Source organism: Colletotrichum karsti (genome assembly GCF_011947395.1).
Source record: "Colletotrichum karsti strain CkLH20 chromosome Unknown Scaffold59, whole genome shotgun sequence".
In the NCBI taxonomy this organism is placed as follows: domain Eukaryota; kingdom Fungi; phylum Ascomycota; class Sordariomycetes; order Glomerellales; family Glomerellaceae; genus Colletotrichum; species Colletotrichum karsti.
Genome location: NW_024065959.1, coordinates 224,803 through 243,638, shown reverse-complemented (window position 1 = coordinate 243,638; position 18,836 = coordinate 224,803). Strand labels below are relative to the sequence as shown.

The following is an 18,836-nucleotide window of genomic DNA, read 5'->3' as shown; positions in this document are numbered from 1 at the left end:
AGATGTGAAGATCAGATGCCCTCAACTCCCAAACATGTTGCCTCCGTCAGGGTTCCCCATCATGCCCGGGCCCATCATGCCGTTTCCCCCCATCGGAAACCCACCAAAGCCTCCTCCGAATGCCGCATACGTATCCATGTCGTACCCTTGCATCAGGTAGCTCCAGTCCATGTCGGTAACATCGCCTTCCGAGGCCGGAGGACCCATCGCCGGAGTTCCCGCGGTCACCGACGGCGGGGTCATCATCATGTTCTGCGGCATCTGCATGGGGCCCACCTGAGACGTGCTGTTGCTCATCGGCGTCGTCCTGGCCGCCTGCTGCGGAAACCCGGCCCCGCCCTCGGGCCCGGGCCGGGCCCCGCGCTGCTTCTTGCCCATCTTCTCCGCCCGCTGGCGCAATCTCGTGATCCACAAAGGCTCCTGCACGGGCTTCCCGATCTGCTGCTGTCCGGCCTCGTGGGCGTCCCAGGCCTTGATGAACAGGTTGCCAAACGCGATGTGCATCGGGCTGTGCAGCGTGTTCATCAGCCCGCGCCTCTCGTGGTTCTCGGCGATGGCGTCCCATGCCCGCTCCACCATCGGTCCCGTGAGCCGCTGGCGCAGCTCCGTCACCAAGAACATGTACGCCGGGAACGGGAAGTGGAGGTACGTATACCACTTGTAACCTTGGAGACTCTCGGCCGCTTGCACGACGTTGTCGTACTCGATCATCTGGATGGCTTCGAGGAATAGCGTATCGCGCTCATGATCCTGCAGAGTGGTCGCCTCTCCGTTGCCCATTCGAACGAGGAACGAAATGACCCTCATCTTGCACAGCGACTGCCGGGTCATGGTGAGAGTGAAGAAGTGGAGGGGTATCTTGGGGTCGCACCACTTGAGGTACGTGCCCTCGATGTGAGCGAAGAAGCCGTCCAGTGTGTACGTCTGGTCCTGTCCGGCCATGCGCACAGTCGGCATCGGGCGCGCCGCAACGGCGCCGGGGCCGGATTCCTTGTCTTTGTCACCGTGCCGTTGCCCATCACGTGCCGTGTCGCTGCTGATGGCCATGGCCAGCTCCGTCCTGATGAGAACGAAGAGCATCTCCGTCGCGCCCTGATGCGGAGTCGGGGCGTCCTTACCGTTGACGTGGAGATCCGTGTCGTTGATGTTGAGAGGTAGCTTGCAGTCACCCGCAGTGGACAGGGCAGTGACAGTAGACCCCGTCATCTCGCCGATCCTCCGATCGTAGCCTACGATGGTCCACCACAGCCGCCGTCTTTGCTCAACCTCGTACGGCGATAGCCCAAAGGCTGCGGCGTCCCGATGAAGGCCCATCCGCTGGCCGATTCTCACAGCAATGCCGACCAAGCAGAATATTTGTCTTGGGTCGACGAACATGCGGACGGCGATCTGGGTAGCGTTAGCAAAACACTGATCAAGTGAAGAAGCCCGCGTGAGGTCTTACCAGGAAGAGCATATAGGCCTGGAGTACCATGGTGTCACTCGTGCGCATGAAGCCGGCATTGACAAGGGCCTGCTGGAGGGCCGTGTGGAATCTGGACAGAACGGTGGGTTTGGGTTCGTTGAACATCTTGGCCACTTCGTCATCCTCGAGCGAGGTGACGGCCAGTAAGTAGATTGCAAACATGAGACATTCCACGTTCTTTGATATTTTCTCGAGGTTGGCGGTGGCCTCAATGATGAGACCTTGGACGGTGGGCACGTGAGTAATCTTCAGGAGTGGGTTGACGTTGGTGATGTAAATCTGCCACAGCTGAAAGATTTGGATGGCAGACGGATGCAGGTGCGTCACGGAAGCATTCCGGTTGCCCACAATGAATGGGAAGCCGTCCTGGTTGTCGTACATCTTGTCAAAGGCATGGTGGATGGTGGAGCCATCAACCTCGTCCTCCGAGGAGTCTCTCAAGAGTTCCTCGCTGGCCCTGAACTTCAGGGAGGGTCAGAACACGGTCTAGAACATGAGTAGGATTGTGATATGGGAGGGGTGGCGTACCTCTTTGTGAAAGGGGAACCACTTGTTAAATGGCCTAGAATGGGTGTTAAGGTAAGTTACGTCCAGACTGGTGAAGGGGAGGGGCAAGTCTTCTCACTTGTCGGATTGCGACCTCCTGCTTCCCGCCACGGACGGAGACGTGCTGCCCTCCGGCGACGTCTTGAGACCTTCGAAATCGTTTTCCAGGTCGGCGACCTCGTCCGTCACGGGACCCTCATCGATGTGGATGGAATCGCGGTCCGAAGCTTTGAGGTCGCCGGCGATGGGCTCGAACTTGACGCCATTCTCGGCCAACAGAAGCTCGTACTTCTTGAGCCTGTCGACAAGGTCTCTTTCTTGGAGACGCTTCTTTCTCCGTCTTGGCGGCTGTGGCGGGATGACTCGACATTCCACGCGGGCCTTGACGCAGTTGGCACAAGGCTTGTTCTTGTCGCAACGGACCTTTCGTTGTTGGCATAGGACACACGAGGTGCCCCTTGTAAGCTTCATGGCAGCCATGGGGTCGGGTTCGGGTGGAGGAGGAGCCCTCGGCGGAGGTAGGAGTTGGGCTTCTCCCGACATGGTATATTATGTGGATGCCGACAGATGACGGGACGCAGACAGGCGGGCTACCTTACAGATGTCGACGTCGGCTGGCTAGATCCCGGTTCGGATCCGACGGGTGAGGTTGCAGGCGAAACGTTGACGGGGTGCGGCATGAGTTTAATGAGAAGACCAATGAACAATCAGTGGGCGCTGTTGGCGCCGAGGACTTGCCAGGGTACCTCGGGAATGTAGATGGGCGGTTTCTTCTCGCTGTGCTTCTTTTGCAAAGAAGCCACTCCTAGGTTTGGTGAAGATCGGGTCGATTGTCCGAGACACGACCAAGAGTAAAGCTGCGGCAAGCCGTTTAGATGCGTAGACGGACGAACACACCAGCAGGCAGCAGGCAGCAGGAAGACAGGAATCTCGGTGGGGACAGAGGTGGACGTGAGAAAACCGGCAGGCACAAAGATGAAGACAGCTAGAGCTAAGGTAGCTGTGAGACTGAGGTGCCCTGGGTAAGCAAAGGAGGTGGGGGTTGTTGGGTTGCGCTGATGGTACCCGTATTCGTACGGTTATTCGCAGGCTAGATGCCGGTACCCCAAGCAAACATAAGACAGGACGAACGCCGCGGACGTGTGTGTGTTTCCAGTTTGGTGCTGTTGAGGCTCTTCGCTAGCTTGGGCCCGGGATGATGACCACACCACTGGACGTCGCGATGTCATGTCTGAGGGGGAAGGCCGGTAGGGAGAGGACGAGATACCCGTCCGGGACCGAGCGTGCTGACATCGGCCAGCCTTGACCCCGGTCCCCGGAGACCGCAGTAGCCTCAGGGTGATCCGAGCTCTGTGGTTCCCCCATCATGGATCCCTCTTATGTAATCACTGAAACCCGAACACCCGGAGCTAGTCCGCAAACGCAACCAGTGCACACTGTCCGGACACGACTTCGACCTCCGATGTCCGAGACACAGCTTTGGAATGATCAACCTACGTCCGAATCCTCACCATCGTCTACGCTAACACTGACGCTCGTCTGGACATCCCCATCGGCATCGACTCACTCCTCCCCCTCCCGCGAGGCACACACAGGAGCCACATTATGATGGCGTTCATCCTATTCGCGTCGCGTCCGAGCCATCACTCATGGCGCCGATGACCACGTTGACAGGAACTTGGGTTGTCGTATATAATGATTAACACCCTAGTCGATGCACACTTACTGGCAGCTTGGTTCCCTAGCCCGTCTGTGATCTGACCGTGCGCCTGGGGGAAAAAAGTCCGGACGAACTGCCGCTTGTCCATCCATTAATCAATATTTCCCACTGCCCGCCTAGCTCTCTCTCACACGCGTCTGGTGTTCTCGTTTCCAGTTCTTCAAACGCGCCCTCATTGGTGTTGTTGCCCTTGTGGTATCGCAATTCCTTATCCAGGCCGTGGTATTGTGACTTACAATGGCCGATACGATGCCGACTCCGAAGCCCGCCGAGGTCGACGGCGCATCCGTGACGGGTGAGACCTTCCGAAGGACAAACACGTCAACGCCGACATTGGCCACCAGAGAGAGCGACGACCACCAAGACAAGAAGCCGGAGGATACGCCGGGTCTGACACAGGAGAAGGTGACGGTCCACACCCCGATAATATCGGCCGACGCGTCACCGACTGCTAGCCAAGTTGATGTATCCAAGGACCCCGAAGTTGATGAGAAGAACGATCTCGAGAAGCCGCCGCTGGCAGGTCCGCCAGTTGAGATTGATGAGGCCGAGGAGAACTTCAAGCCGAAAAGCATCAAGTTCTGGCTTGTCATCTTCTCCAATTTCATCGCCTTGTTCTTGGTCGCCCTGGACAGGACGATCATCGCAACAGCCATTCCTCGTATCACGGACGAGTTCGGGAGCTTGGGAGATATTGGCTGGTACGGATCGGCATACATGCTCACGACTGCTGCTTCACAGCTGGTATTTGGCAGAGTCTACAAGTTCTACAACCTTCGCTGGTAAGGATAGTCTCATCTCGTTCTCGAAGAGCATCATTCTAACCATTCATCCGCATAGGGCATTCCTCGGCAGCATATTCATCTTCGAGGTCGGGTCTCTCCTCTGCGGCGTCGCGCCAAACTCGGCCACTTTGATTGCCGGCAGAGCCATTGCCGGAGTTGGGTCCGCGGGCATCTTCACCGGTGCTATGATGGTCATGATCCCGATGATCCCGTTGCACAAGCGACCAATGTTCCAGGGTAAGACTCAATAAACTCAACGGAGACGTCGACTTGGCTGGTGCTCACACTCGAGCAGGCATCTTTGGTATGGTGTTTGGTCTCGCTTCCGTCATCGGGCCTCTCATTGGCGGTGCTTTCACGGGAAACGTCACATGGCGGTAGGTCAACCACAGTTTGCCCCTCTTGACGTGCCTGGCTAAACACCCGGAAACAGCTGGTGCTTCTACATGAACCTTCCCATCGGAGGTGCGGCTCTGGTATACCTGTTCTTCATGCTCAAGGCTCCCAAGCACCAACCGCGAGAGCCGGCAACTATCACCCAGCACTTCTTGCGTCTCGACCCCCTGGGGACATTTTTCTTCCTCCCTTCGATCGTGTCACTTCTGCTGGCCCTGGAGTGGGGCGGCGCGACTTACGCTTGGAACGATGGACGCATCATCGCCCTCTTTATCGTCTTTGGGGTTGCCTTCAGCGCCTTTGCCGCCGTTCAGGTGTTTATGCCCAAGACGGCGACTGTACCCGTCAGGATCATCACGCAGAGAACGATGTTGGCCGGCGCGTTCTTCATGTTCTTCTTGGCCGGCTCCATGATGTTGGCCGTCTACTACCTCCCCCTCTGGTGTGAGTGACAACGCAACCTGGGTCATGAGAGAATCAATGCTGACTTTGACTGCAGTCCAAGCTGTCCAGGGCGCAAACCCTGTCGATTCGGGCATCTATACGCTGCCACTCGTGCTTAGCATTGTGGCGTCATCCATCATCTCGGGAGGCGCAACACAAAAGATTGGCTATTACGTGCCGTCCATGATCCTGTGCCCGTGTATCATGGCAACAGGACTGGGGCTGATGAGCACCTTCACGCCAGGAATCAGCTCGGCCCACTGGATCGGTTACCAGTTCCTGACGGGCTTCGGCTTGGGCTTTGGCATGCAGACTGTCGGCCTCGCCGTACAGGCCGTGTTTCCCAGGGAAGACGTGTCAACGGGAGTCTCGATCAGCTTCTTTGCGCAGCAGCTGGGAGCGGCCATCTTCGTCTCGGTTGGACAGTCAATCCTGAGCAACATGCTGGTATCTGAGCTCTCGGGTATCCCAGGCCTGCCAGCCCAAGCCATCGTCAAGATCGGTGCCACCGATTTGCACAAGGTTGTACCAGCCCAGTTCTTGGACGTCGTGGTTCAGGCATACAACTACGCGTGTACCCGGATCTTCTTGGCCGGCATGGGACTGGCCCTGGCGACACTTCTCTGCGCTTTGTGCATGGAGTGGCGGAACATCAAGAAGGGGCGGAACCGTGAGAGCAGAATCGAGCCCGAAGCAGAGACATGATGAGAAGGGGTACCGGCCAAGAGAAAGAGTATAACAGTACGGTGCATAGGTAATGATAATGAATACGGCCGTCGACTTGTAGAATAATGGTACGATCATCCGTGTTGGTGGATCGGTATGGTAATTAGATGCATAGAAATGGAATGCACATACTTCTCAATGCCCAGCGGCGTCGGATGAATGGTAAGATTTACGCGCCGTCTTGCTCCGTAGATTCATCATGAAACCCCAAGATACAGACGGTCGGATCGTAAGGTCAGTCAGTATTTGTGTGTGAAATAGCTGTCTTCATTCCGAGTAAGTGAACTGCGACTGTAGGGACGTCCAGACTTACAGCGCTGTGCCTCACCGACAGATGGGTAGGAGGGGACCTGCGCTCACCTCACTTAGGTAAGTCGCAATGGGCCGTTCTGGACCCTGGACATTGAACAATTAGGCTGCCGCCGCGTATCCGTCTTCAGCGGCGGCTTGCTTCATCGCAACTTCAATTGATACTTATCAACAACAACACCGCGCCGTCAAGAACCATTCCCTACCGCCTTAGCCCTCTTTAAATCCTGCTCGGGATCCAACTGTAAGCCCAACGTCTGCCGGAGGTGGAGAACTCACAAGAGGAGGGGAACTGCAACGACAGAAGTGTAAAGCCCTTGAACTTAAAGTTGCTTTCAAACTCGGCCTATTCCCGATCCAGGTCGACATTTACTAGTCTGAGACCTCGATCACATTGTCCGAGTAATGAGCGTCGACAGAAGCCAGTTCAAATTCCGAATACGTACATCATCTAATTCAGGCGTCCTGAGTTGCTTTCGCCAGACTGCATCACCACATGTCTTCTTTGTCTCTAACTAACTTCTCTCAGCCGCCAAGCCCAGAAACTTGTTTGCACCTTAATACGACTTCACTCAGCTAAGGTCGTTCGAACCCGCATTCGTCGCGGCGTATGTTACTGGCTCTTCGAACGTCCATCAGCCGACCTGCGCCGACCTACGCTGCCAATGCAGCTAATCCGGGCAAGGACGAGGATGAGCGACGCTTCTTCACGTACTTTCGAGATCATTTTGCCCATCCAATTCGTGTAATCACGACCTTTCTCGCCATCTCGCCATCGCAATCAGACTCAATCGCAGCCTTGAATGGGGTTGATTCAACAATCGCTCGATAGACTCTCTCTGACTGAGGGCTTCTTGGCTTTCAAAGTCATTCGCTACTCGGCCGCACTCACTCGAGGCAACGCTGCAATGGTTCCTCTGTCCAAGAGTTCGGATCTAGCACCAGCGCCCACGCCCACGCCCACGCCCACGCCGAAGCAGGACGTTGCTCCCACGAAGCGCAAAAGGGCGAGCAAACCCAAAGTCCGAACTGGATGTCTCACATGGTGAGAAGCCTACTTATTCGTTCGAAACCCGTCTTCGTGTACTGACCTTCAGTAGCAAGTAAGATTTTGCTGCCCATACTCCCCATGCTCGTCATAGGCTCGGGAGCTGTTGACCAACGTTGCTATCGTGCAGGATTAGACGCATCAAATGCGGAGAAGAACGTCCTAGTTGCGCGCGGTGTACGTCGACTGGACGAACCTGTGATGGCTACGACAAAGCAATGCCGGCGCGGCCGAGGCCGCCCGATAACTCGTGCGTCGGGGCTCTGGCTCTTCAGGAGCAACACGTACAACCTTGGGCCGACAACCAGGCTCTGCGTGTCCTGAGACCACTCGTCGCCGATATCGACGGCACCCAAGCCGAACGTCTGTATTTCCACCGCTTCCGTCACGTCGCGGGAGCCGGTCTCTGCAACCACGTCACCAATCTCACGAGTTTCTGGAGCAGACTAGCTCCCCAGCTGAGCCATTCAGACGCGGCTGTCAAACATGCCATCGTTGCCCTCGGCTCCGCGTATCACATCTACCAGTCGGCGCTGCCCGAGTCCGAGGACGGTCCGTCGCCTCGAGAGCTCGAAATCTTCACGATCCAGCAGTATGGTACAGCAATGTCCAAGCTTTCTAGCTATGCCCACGTACCAATGAAAGACAGAATCACCGTCACGCTGCTCTGCTGCGTATCCTTCGTCTGCATCGAGACTTTACGAAACAACTGGAGACCGGCCCTGACTCACTTATCAAACGGCTTGCGAATTATCGAGAGCCTGCCTATGAGTACGCTGAATGAGCTTCGGAACACCCGCGACTGGTCTACAGAGGATCAGCTCGGTATGGACTACATACTTCGGCTGTTCGCCACCTGGGAAGTTTCGTGTGCACTGTTTGCCGAGAACTTCAAGCCCGTCATCTCTATCAAGCTGTACGAAGGGCGAGAACTTGACGATACCCCTCTGGGGGAATTCGAATCCATTACGCATGCTCACCGGGTTATCGTACAGTACACGCGTGACGTGTTTGCTCTCGTCTGGCTGAATCGCCAGCACCAGGGGGACGATGAATTCTGGTCTCAACCCATACCCAGACGTCAACACGACATCTTGACACGAAAGGGCGAACGCATGCCGGGCCTCTTTGAGCGATTCCTAGCAAAACCTCAGGCACCCGCAACCGGAACGGGAGAGTACTACTCGGTATGCTTAGATACGTTGCACTACAGCTGCGCACGTCTCCTGTGCCACAATCTACGCCAAAAGCCACACGAACGATCTCAGTCGCCCGACATCGTAGCCCGATACGCAGAACTAGTGTCAATAGCTGCAATAATACACAAGGGGCTCGCGGCAAGACAAAAAGAGACCGCAATCCTACCTCGATCTTTCACGATGGACATTGGCATCATCCCGCCCCTGTACTTCATCATAGTGAGCTGTCAGGATCCCGACGTCCAAAAGAGGGCTCTCCGTCTTCTTCGAGACTATCCGCAGAAGGAGAACTTCTGGGACGGTACTACCGTTCGAAACATCTTGGCGACGGCAGAGAAGATTAGTTACGGTCCGGTGCATCCTTTGAAAGAGGTAGCGGAGTCACTCTCGTTTGGGAAGGGAATACCTGCTCTCTATGAGAAGCTTCGTGAATTGAATATAAAAGTCGAAGAGACGTGAGCAAGCTAAATTAGCACGGAGAGGCAAGCTTGAGGGCCTGGGTGATGTATACTATGAACGGCGGAAGCGGAATGGGTCGGCTCGGTCTCTTGCGGCGATGGAGCAGTTGATATGCCAGCCCAGCCCTCGGGTTCCAGTACGATGTAGTTGAATAATTGCAGCAGTTTTGGCCAGCTACTACCACGACAGAGGCTATCGTGGCATCTTGAGCCGGGGAAATCTCTTATAACGAGGAGTTGGCTCACGGACAGTTGCTGTACTGCGTATTTGAGTTGAGGACAAAATGTACGTACCTTTTTCCACGCGGGGCAGACGAGCCTCTCTGCGACAGCTTCATCTGTCGCGCACCGGCTCTTCAACTACATCTCCACCGCGCAGCGCAATTGAACGCCCCAGTCAGTATCCGCGACTGCACAACATGGCGGCGTTTCCTCACGAAGTACCCGCGATCACCGAGGAAAAGACCGGATTCGACCTGAACCTCCAGCACGGCCACCAAGACCTGGTCCAAGCTGTTGCCTTCAACGCCTATGGCGACCGCTGCGCGACCGGCTCGGTCGACGGAAAGATCAAAGTCTTCAATCGCCATAAAGACGGGGTATGGCACCATTGCGATACCTGGGGGGCTCACGGCGGCGAGATTCTAGAGGTAGGCCATCCGACAGCCCGCAAGCCTTGTCACCACGACTAGCAATTGACCCCCATTCGTGCCGCAGCTCCAATGGCTACCACCGACGGTCTACCCGAACCTCATCGCATCGCTCGGGATCGAAGGCCGCTTCAAGTTATGGGCAGAAGACCCCTCCGCCGCCCCGGGCCGCCGCTTCAGCGCCAGCAATCGCGCGACAACCAGCAAAGCCGCCTACGAAATGCGCTCCGCCAAATACCCGTACCGCTCCTTCTCCATGAAGCACAACGAAGAGACGCGGCATACCTACCTCGCCCTCCTTGCCTCCGACGGCCGCCTGATGGTGTACGAGAACGAGCAACCCGAGAACATGTCCGAGTACACGTCGATCGACGAATTCAACGTATGCCCGAAACCGAGCCGCGGCGAGGAGATCAGCTTCAAGGTCCGCTTCGACCCAAACCCGGACCCGTGCTACAATGCCCTGCGGGCGGGGGTCGCGACGGACTCTCTAGGTTTGGTGGTGGCAGGAATGTCTTCGGTCAAGGTCTATCGCTCTAGAGACGTGTTAACGACATCGTATGGCGTTGCCCAGTCACAACGAGAGTTCTACCTGGCTGTCGAGGTCGGCGTTCATCGTGGTCTCGTGCGCGATGTAGCGTGGGCGCCGGGGAACATTCGAGGGTACGACACCATTGCGACGGCTTGCCAGGACGGCTTTGTCAGGGTATTCCGCATCGACACGCCTCACACCCCCGACAGCGCGAAGTCGTGGTCGACGACAGAGCTCACAAGGCACGAAAACCACCTGGCACAGGCTTCGTCAAGGGCGGGACAGCTAAGCGACAAACAACCTCAGTCAGGGCTCAGCGCAAGCCTCGCCAAGTCTGGTTCTCATGCAGAACGGCACTTCTCGGGTCAGCCCGGCCAGGTGAAGCACGTGTTCCAGGAGACCGCGAAGCTGGACAGCCATAGAACGCCTGTCTGGCGCGTTGGCTTCGACGACGACGGCCAGATCCTGGCGAGCACCGGCGACGATGGCAAGTTGCTATGCTACCGTCAGACACCGAGTGGCACTTGGGCCAAGAGTTCTGAACTGGCGATGGTGAAGGCAAGGATGGCAACGCCTTGATCCGCGTTTGTGCATTGAACTCGAGCCATCAATCTTGTCCGAAAATGCTGGGCCAGCTGCGGGAGACTTTTCCCAGGCTTCGGTGGTCTGGACTATTTCGAAGCCGCCAAACGCCACAATCCTTGTAGGAGATCCTGTTTATGTTTAGATACCCTAATGACAGAATTCAAAGCATCCGCCTGTCTGATGCAGATGACTTCCAAGCGCCCTTGATTATACACTCTACTTGACGAACTAGGGTAGAAAACCTTTTCTTCTCAACCTGCCGCCCGATGTGCCCAAACACTTTTTTTCGCTACTTTCTGCGCTTCTGGCCGCCGCCGCCGCCCTCGTCCGCTGCTTGGCGTTTCCGGCCGTTCTTGCGCCAGAACTCTTTGCTCTCCTTCTTCTCCCTCGCCTCCTTCTTCTCCTCGGACTCGGCCACCTTCTTGCGATACTCGGCCCTCTTCTCCTCCTTCTTGGCCGCGCGACGCGCCACCTTGTCGTTACGGATCGTCGTGAGCTGCTGCAGCAGATTGCGCGCCGTCTTCTCCTCCTTGTTCAGCACCACCGCGCGCTTCTGCATGTACGTATCCTTCTTCTGCTTGCGCTTCTCCACGATCTGCGACTTGAAGGGCAGCTCGGCCGCGAGGGCACGAGGGACGCGCAGCGGGTTGAAGTGACGTGTCTCGCGCTCGATCTTGCGGTACTGGCTGTTCTTCTGCAGCGGCGTCGCGATGCCCTCGGCGCGGCGCACTTCACCCGTCAGACGCATCGCCTGCCATCCGATGAGGTTCGTCACAGGGTTGTAGAAGCGGTGCGGCTTGATCGGGTACCACGCCCGCAGGAACACGATGTCGCTGTAGAGGATCTTGTCCTCAAAGGTGGCGCGGAAGTGGCCTTCGGGCTTGGATAGGGCGCGCTTGATCTGTCCGCGAATTCCCGACACTGTCTTGATACTCGCCCCTTCAAACTTGGCAATTTCCAGGGATGACGAGAACATGTTTTGGATGTACGCCGTATTGCGGTAAATCTTGGCAGGCGTTCCCACAAGCTTCAGCTTCTTCACTATCTCCGTTGACTCATCAACACTGAGGACCGTTCCTGTGGCTGCTACCCGGAACCCGGGGTTGGCCGAGGAGAAGGAGTTGAAGCACACAAAACCGGTGTTGGGAGCAATCAGCGGTCCGTAGAACTGCGCGAAGCAGTGCATGTCTACACGAAGCAGATGTCAGCGATATTCCCTAGCGCTTTCAAGGTGGCAACACATACGTTCACTTGTGTACTTGACCTGTCTCTGGCGTTGTCTGTTGTCAGACATTGAGTAAATGGGAAGGGACTGGAAACGCCTCCAGCCGAGGGAGAAGATCAAGGGGTCGTTGGTTTTGAGAATCTTCTTGTGCCATCGGTGCTTCTTGATGCGCGCGTGGATGAATCCGAAACGGTCTTCGGTAGGGGTTAGGCCTCCAAGAATGATGGGCATTTTCGGGTTGAATTGTTGCAAGAACTCGGCTGGGACGCCCTCGATGACGATTTTCGCATACTTGCCGGCCTTGTAACCCTCCACGGCGACTCGTTGCCTCCCGTCGAGGTTTTCGAACTCGGCCTTGTTGATGTCCAGCTGCTTCTGGATCAGGGCCTTCTGCGACTCGTACCACTCGTCCTCCCCGAACTCCTGGTCGCCACCTTCCCGACGGGCGTTGGCTTTGTCGTTCATGAAACCCTCTCGATCTTCTTCTTCGAAACGCAGCTTGAGTTCCTCTTTGCGTTTTGCGTTCTTCTCACGCTCGTCTTCGAAGTCCTTCTCCTCGGTAGCTTCTTCAGGGCCGTGCTGTTCCCCCGTCTCAAGGTCCTCAAAGACACCATCACCTTCGTCGTCCTCGTCCTCGTCGTCGATGCCGTCGAACTCATCCTCATCCTCGCCGTCCTCGTCGTCGCCGCCATCGCGCAACGATGCGGTGGTGAATCGTCGCCGCAAAGCCTCTACGCTCGCTTGCTGAGACCACTTCGCCGCCAGATCCTCGTAGTCGTACACGGGTATCGATCTGTCCTCCACCTTGTCTTCCTTCTCCTGCTTGGACTTCTTGAAGAACTCCTCATCGTCGGATGCCTCGATGTCATCCTCTTCCTCCTCTTCTTCTTCGCCGCGCCACTTCGCCAGTGCTTCCTCCGGCGTCAAGGAGGCATCGTACATGAATCTAGCGAGGTTTGGTGTGTGGTAAGAGCGCCGCTTGCCGTGCAGCTTCTTTGCACGCTCGGCCATGTTCTCCTTCCACTTTAACGCGGCGGCCTCCTCGTCCGAGTCGAAGTCCTCGTCGTCGTCGTCGTCGTCCATCTCGCCATCCTCATCTTCGAGCCCCGATATTGAGCCAAGGTCGGAGTCACTATCGGCGAAAGCGATGTCTTCGTGTTGAACGTCCTCCTCCGAGTCTTTCCGGAACATCCTGCCCAGCTTGCCCTCGTCAAACTCCTCTTCAACGTCGGATTCGCCTTCTTCTTCACCACTGACGAAGCCTTCGTCGTCGGGAACTTCGTCGTCGGAGTCGCCGTCGCGGTCCGCGACGCGTGCGTGTCGCATAGTCTTTCGACCAGTGTCTTCCTCCTCATCAACATGCTTGAGTTCCTCGCCACCCTTGAAAAGTTGCACCGCAGCATCGGTCTGGCCCAAGAGCTTTCGCTCGCCCTGCAGACCCACAATCAGTTCCTCACCCTCGCCCCTCTCACCGTCCTCGTCCTCCTTGTCAAAGTTGAAGCCCTTCTCTCTCGTGATCCAGATCGCATCCCCATCAATCTTGAGACCACTGCGGTCTGACATGGGCGCGTACAGCTTCTTTTCCTTCTCGTCCAAGCGTCGGCGCGTCGTCTTGCCTGTGATCTTGGCCAGGGCCTGTTCCATGGCCGGAGTAGGGCAGGGGTCCGGGAGAACCTCCACGTTCGAAGCCGTGAAGTCGCCCAACCCAGGGATGTGGACTTTTTGATTCTCCGCCGCGAAATTTGTGCCTCGAAGGTATCCCGAAAAGACGACCGAGCGGTCGCACTTTGGATCCTCCTCAATCTTGGTCGGGTGGGTGATATCGCGGTAGCTGTCGATGACGGTGTAGGGGTGGGAATTTCTCCAAACGAGAGGTCGCGGATTCTTCATGACCGAGAGGAAGCGAGAGAGGTTGTGGATTTCGCGGTCGGGGTATCGGCCGTTCATTACTCCCGAGAGATAGAAGACGTGTGCGCCCTGGTACAACTCGGTCCAGAGTCGCTTCTTGAGGCGCTTCTTCGCATCCTTCAATGCCTGTGGCTTCTTGAACAGATCCAAGTGCGTCAGGACTGTCAGGACGGAACCCGGAATGCCAATATTCGACAAACAGTTGAGGACGGTTAGGAGTTAGCTTGCGAGTCGCTGGCGACCACTGCGGATGGCTCAAAACTTACACTCCATTGTCTCCATCTCAAAGCCATAGTTGGCGTCCAGCAGATTGATGACGAGATCGGCCACCTTGCATATGTCGACCATGCCCTCGAGGTCGTTCGGACACTCGATGAAGGTCAATCGCTGTTTCTTGGAGGTAACGACGGTGACGGGCCCCTGGGGGTCGGAGATGCTCTCTTTGGCGTATCGGCGGATCAGGGATTTGAGCAGAGTCGTCTTGCCGACGCCAGGCGGTCCGACGATCGCGACCAGCCTCGGCGGCGGCTCATCGGGAAGTCGGTCGACGAGGGGAACATGGAGTCGCCGTTCTTTGATCTGTCGAAGCATACACGTCAGCCACTGCCCACGCTCACTAATTAGGAGGCTCGTACATCGGAAGATCGCGCGGCCGACTTGAGGAGCTTTCCGGGGTTGGAGAAGGTGAAGGCCTTGGGGTTTCGGTCTGTGGTAAAGTATGTCAGGTATTGAGTCGGATGCGAATTGAAGTACTTGGTTGCGTACCTCCCGTGTGCCCCTTCTTCTCTTTCGCCTTGCGGTGAGGCTTGTGCACTTGGTCTTCCATGGTGGCGGTTGGAGATTCCTACAGCAACACGACGAAAGACAGCCGTCTGGGATTTTTTTTTCTGGTCGCGACGCCGCGGCGATGAAAGGTCGACCAGAAAATTTGTTGTGGAGACCTAAGTATCTTATCAGTTTATCGATAAGATGTAACCCCCACCGGTACCTACCTTAACCAGGTGGCGGCTTTACCCCTCTGTGCCCCTCCCTCCTGTTGGAGAGGGCACGGTTGAGCATGATCATCGAAGAAGGGAAGCTGTTGCGCTGCCTTCCCAGCTGGAAGACGATGGCTTGAGATAAGCGAGTAGAAAGACTGATATTTTCCGGCGGGTTGGCGATGCATCTTCCCGTTCTCAGATCGACGGCCACAACCAAAGACCACTCATGTGACTTGCTCAGCAGAATGAAGGAAAAAACACGAGATGAGCAGAAGACAGCACCTATCCAGCCAAACATCTTCTTGAGGCTTCCACCACTGCAGCCGCTGTCAGCGGTGACGGCATGGCCGATGACGAACAGTCGAGGCAGATGATGATACATGGAAGAAACGCCATGATTGGCCGTCTCCTCGAGTCACAAGACATCAATGGGCTCCGCAATCATCTGCGAGCAGGCAGTGGCAGGATGCGTGAAGAAACGAGACGCACGAGGCGCCAGATATGGTTGGTAAAGCCTCTTATCTCCAAGGTAGGGTAGCAGCATACTTATCTAAGGTAGTGCACAGTAGACGTGTCGGGCGTGTTCGCTCGGATGCGAGGATGCCATACGGCGCTCCATGCGCGCTGTGGCCAGGGCTACTTCTCGCTGCGAGACATGGCTTCGAAGTTGGAGGACTGCGTGGTGGTTTGCTTGGCTAGGTTAGTGCAGAGGTCAGAAAGCTAAGGTTCCTTACGCACAGCACACACGCGGTGTCGAGGATGAGATGACGTATTTCCTGGAGTGTGTGTGTGTGTTTGTGTGTGTGGGACGTCGAAGTGCCCGCGGTGCCGCGTCTTTATTTCCCGGCGCCGTCGACTTCTCCAGGCATTGATGGAGGCTTCTGTGACGGAAGAGGCCACCCACCCGGTCCATACGATGGATAGGACCTTGAATGCTCCCATACGTATCACACAAACGTGGCATGGACCTTGTCCCCCATTCCCCTCCTTCACTTTTAGTTCCCGGCCAGTCGCGAAGTTCCACCCCCGTCCAAGAGAGCACAGGTGGGCAACCTTCCCTCTGTCTACCTACCTTCCCTAAGGCACCTGCAATCCAGAAAACCGGGCACGTATGAGACCTGCCGGGCGGTTTATAAAGTCTGCCTGCCAGCCGCACTCTCGTTTGCTCTTGCCAACCCAAATATCCCAACCTCTGCATCCTGTCACAGCCAGCACCCTCTACCATCTCCGACACCCGATCCATACCACCAAAACCATCAACATGCCTACCTACATTGTGAGAAGCGACGCTGTTCTTCGGGAAGCTGCCTGATTCTGACGTTCCTTCCCAGGTCACCTGCAAGGAGGATGCCACTCCCGAGCAGTTCCAGGCGTAAGTCGCCATCTTGCATCTTCTGCATTTATGGGAATTACTAACGAAAGCACCAGGGCCAAGAAGCACGCTGAGGACCAGGGTGGAAAGATCGGACACGAGTACAGCCTGATCAAGGGCTTCTCGTAAGACAACCCTCCCACGATATAGACTCGTCTGTCGCGACAGCGTAGCTAACCCGTTCCCCAACAGCGTCGACTTCCCCCAGGACCAAATTTCGACCCTCGAGAACCACGAGCACGTGAAGCACGTCGAGAAGGACCAGGAGGTCCGCACCCAATAGACATCGACGGGGTGCTTGGGGCTCTGATAAGCTGTGTACCTGATTCAGCACATAGCTTCCCTAGATTCATGACATTTGTAATGACTTGATGCTATACTTCCACGCTACTCGCGTCTTCATCTCCTCGTAGAAACGTGCATGCCTTTGGAACAAACACCACGGAATCCACGCTGCAACAGTCCCCTCAGCACATCACCCGGCTTGAGGTGCCCCGCGGTTGGCGTCGGCCTCCGCGTGTCTCACCACCCGGCGCGGAGGATGAATACAGGGGTGGTCTAGGCCATTACCCCCCCCAGCCCAGCCCCTCAAAGCACGCCCGGGCAAGTACCCGGTGACCGCGCTAGAACCAGCTCCCTGCATACAAGCCGTCTCAAGCGATTCCCGATGCGTATGATCTCATCCTCTCCCATTAATCACCACCTAGTACCTACCACCGATTTCTTGACCGCCAACATCCCTATGGACACACGATACCTACAATGCCGCCATGAGAAGCATCGCGAGACCATTGAGGCAGCTCCGGCCCCAGAGGACAATACTCCGCGCCCATGCTCTTCGTCTTGATCGTTTCTTTTCGTCACGCCACAGCCACGGCCACAGCCAAGCGGATGGCGGATCCTCGCCGTACCTGTCGCGCGTCGACGACCACGAGATTGTGCAACTGGCCAAGAAGACTCAGCACCCCTTGAGCCTCGCTGACTTGGTCAAGTATGGAGACCCTTGGGTGTCCTTCCGCTGCCGGGTTTCTTTTGCTGACACCGCCGACCGTGCAGACATGGACGTCCTCCTCTGAGCGAAAAGTCTCTCCTGTCCTCGGCCAACTTCACCCTCTCCCTCCTGCCGATCCGCCTTGCGCACCGCATCCAGGCCCTTCGAAACCTACCCTACATCGTAGTCTCCAACCCCAACATTAGCAGAATTTACAACAACTACGTCCACTCCCTATCGACCTTGCTCCCCTGGTGGACCAAAGGCAGCGAGGGCGGCGAGCCCGCAGTCCGCACACTCGACGACGAAATCCGCTTTACCGAAGTCCTCGCCGAGCTCGTGGCGACACACACCGACACGATACCTATCCTCGCCCGCGGCTTCCTCGAGTGTCGCCGCTACATCAGCCCGGCCGAGGTGACCCGCTTCCTCGACGAGCACCTCCGCGCCCGCATCGGCACCCGCCTCGTCGCCGAGCAGCACATCGCCTTGCACTACAGCTCCCAGCCGCACTTCGACCCGGGCGCCAGCCCGACCCCGTGCCCGGAACACCCCAGCTATATCGGCGTCATCGACACCGCCTTGCGTCCTGCCCACATCATCGAGTCCTGCGCCGGCTTCGTCGCCGACATTTGCGAACTGCGCTACGGTGTGCGTCCCCAGCTCGTCATCGACGGCGAGCCCGACACAACCTTCGCCTTCGTGCCCATGCACCTGGAGTACATCGTCACCGAGCTGCTCAAGAACGCCTTCAGGGCGACCGTAGAACACCGCGACAATAAGGAGCCAATTGTGGTCACGATAGCGCCGGAGCCCCCTTCGCGGAAGCCTGTCAAGATCGAGGTGCCCAAGGAGACGAGAGGCGAATTCAGGAGCGACGCCATTCGACCATTGGATGACAATGCCCCTGGCGTGACCATTCGGATTAGAGACCGAGGCGGCGGCATCGCTCCCGAGGTGCTGCCAAACATCTGGTCGTACTCCTTCACCACCTTCTCCGAAGACGACGAGTTCCCGGGTTCCGACAGCGACGGGTTGAATGTGATTTCGAGCGCGAGCGCTGGGGGCAGCTCGATAGCAGGCCTTGGATATGGGCTGCCGCTGAGCCGCGCCTATGCCGAGTATTTTGGAGGCGGCATTGCTGTCCAGAGCTTATACGGCTGGGGCACTGACGTGTACCTCCGTTTGAACGGGGTGGGCAAGATCCAGTGAACGCATCCCTACCTCTAACCCGCGGTTCTTGCAGAGCCGCCCCGCTCAAAACATCGAATTTGTTCAGGTTATCCGCATCACCAAGCATAAAACGTTGTCAGTTGGTTCATATGGATTAATTGAACTACTAGCGGATGTATTACCAAGTGGATGCCGTCCACAGTCGATGCGTTAACCAAATAGTAAATATATGCCCCCAATCAACAGAGATGTAAACAAAATGATGGAACCCAAGACGACATGCCCGAGCGAACTCGTCTCATAGATAGATTGCAACGCCCCGAA

The 18,836-nt window shown here is 56.7% G+C and overlaps 7 protein-coding genes across 7 annotated transcripts; 5 read left to right on the top strand and 2 right to left on the bottom strand.

The window, feature by feature from the left end:
- Nucleotides 1-21: 21 nt before the first annotated feature.
- On the bottom strand, nt 22-2,554 carry CkaCkLH20_12454 (C6 transcription factor; the record flags this gene model as incomplete). Its single annotated transcript, XM_038895167.1, has 4 exons — nt 22-1,389; nt 1,445-1,927; nt 1,994-2,027; nt 2,091-2,554. 4 exons carry the CDS (start codon nt 2,552-2,554, stop codon nt 22-24), a joined length of 2,349 nt encoding a protein of 782 aa, XP_038739556.1.
- Nucleotides 2,555-3,968: 1,414 nt separating this feature from the next.
- Nucleotides 3,969-6,061, top strand: CkaCkLH20_12453 (MFS aflatoxin efflux; the record flags this gene model as incomplete). Its single annotated transcript, XM_038895166.1, has 5 exons — nt 3,969-4,513; nt 4,572-4,753; nt 4,812-4,893; nt 4,950-5,356; nt 5,412-6,061. 5 exons carry the CDS (start codon nt 3,969-3,971, stop codon nt 6,059-6,061), a joined length of 1,866 nt encoding a protein of 621 aa, XP_038739555.1.
- Nucleotides 6,062-7,657: 1,596 nt separating this feature from the next.
- On the top strand, nt 7,658-9,097 carry CkaCkLH20_12452 (putative C6 zinc finger domain-containing protein; the record flags this gene model as incomplete). The annotated part of the gene is made up of 1 exon (XM_038895165.1): nt 7,658-9,097. The coding sequence occupies one exon, from the start codon at nt 7,658-7,660 to the stop codon at nt 9,095-9,097; it is 1,440 nt and encodes a 479-aa protein (XP_038739554.1).
- A 418-nt stretch (nt 9,098-9,515) lies between these two features.
- Nucleotides 9,516-10,857, top strand: CkaCkLH20_12451 (putative WD domain-containing protein; the record flags this gene model as incomplete). Its single annotated transcript, XM_038895164.1, has 2 exons — nt 9,516-9,746; nt 9,814-10,857. The coding sequence occupies 2 exons, from the start codon at nt 9,516-9,518 to the stop codon at nt 10,855-10,857; spliced, it is 1,275 nt and encodes a 424-aa protein (XP_038739553.1).
- Nucleotides 10,858-11,152: 295 nt separating this feature from the next.
- On the bottom strand, nt 11,153-14,822 carry CkaCkLH20_12450 (AARP2CN domain-containing protein; the record flags this gene model as incomplete). The annotated part of the gene is made up of 5 exons (XM_038895163.1): nt 11,153-12,051; nt 12,109-14,157; nt 14,263-14,575; nt 14,632-14,702; nt 14,762-14,822. The coding sequence occupies 5 exons, from the start codon at nt 14,820-14,822 to the stop codon at nt 11,153-11,155; spliced, it is 3,393 nt and encodes a 1,130-aa protein (XP_038739552.1).
- Nucleotides 14,823-16,168: 1,346 nt separating this feature from the next.
- Nucleotides 16,169-16,631, top strand: CkaCkLH20_12449 (peptidase inhibitor I9; the record flags this gene model as incomplete). Its single annotated transcript, XM_038895162.1, has 4 exons — nt 16,169-16,252; nt 16,308-16,348; nt 16,405-16,473; nt 16,541-16,631. The coding sequence occupies 4 exons, from the start codon at nt 16,169-16,171 to the stop codon at nt 16,629-16,631; spliced, it is 285 nt and encodes a 94-aa protein (XP_038739551.1).
- Nucleotides 16,632-17,118: 487 nt separating this feature from the next.
- On the top strand, nt 17,119-18,551 carry CkaCkLH20_12448 (uncharacterized protein; the record flags this gene model as incomplete). Its single annotated transcript, XM_038895161.1, has 2 exons — nt 17,119-17,339; nt 17,405-18,551. The coding sequence occupies 2 exons, from the start codon at nt 17,119-17,121 to the stop codon at nt 18,549-18,551; spliced, it is 1,368 nt and encodes a 455-aa protein (XP_038739550.1).
- Between the last annotated feature and the right edge of the window lie 285 nt (nt 18,552-18,836).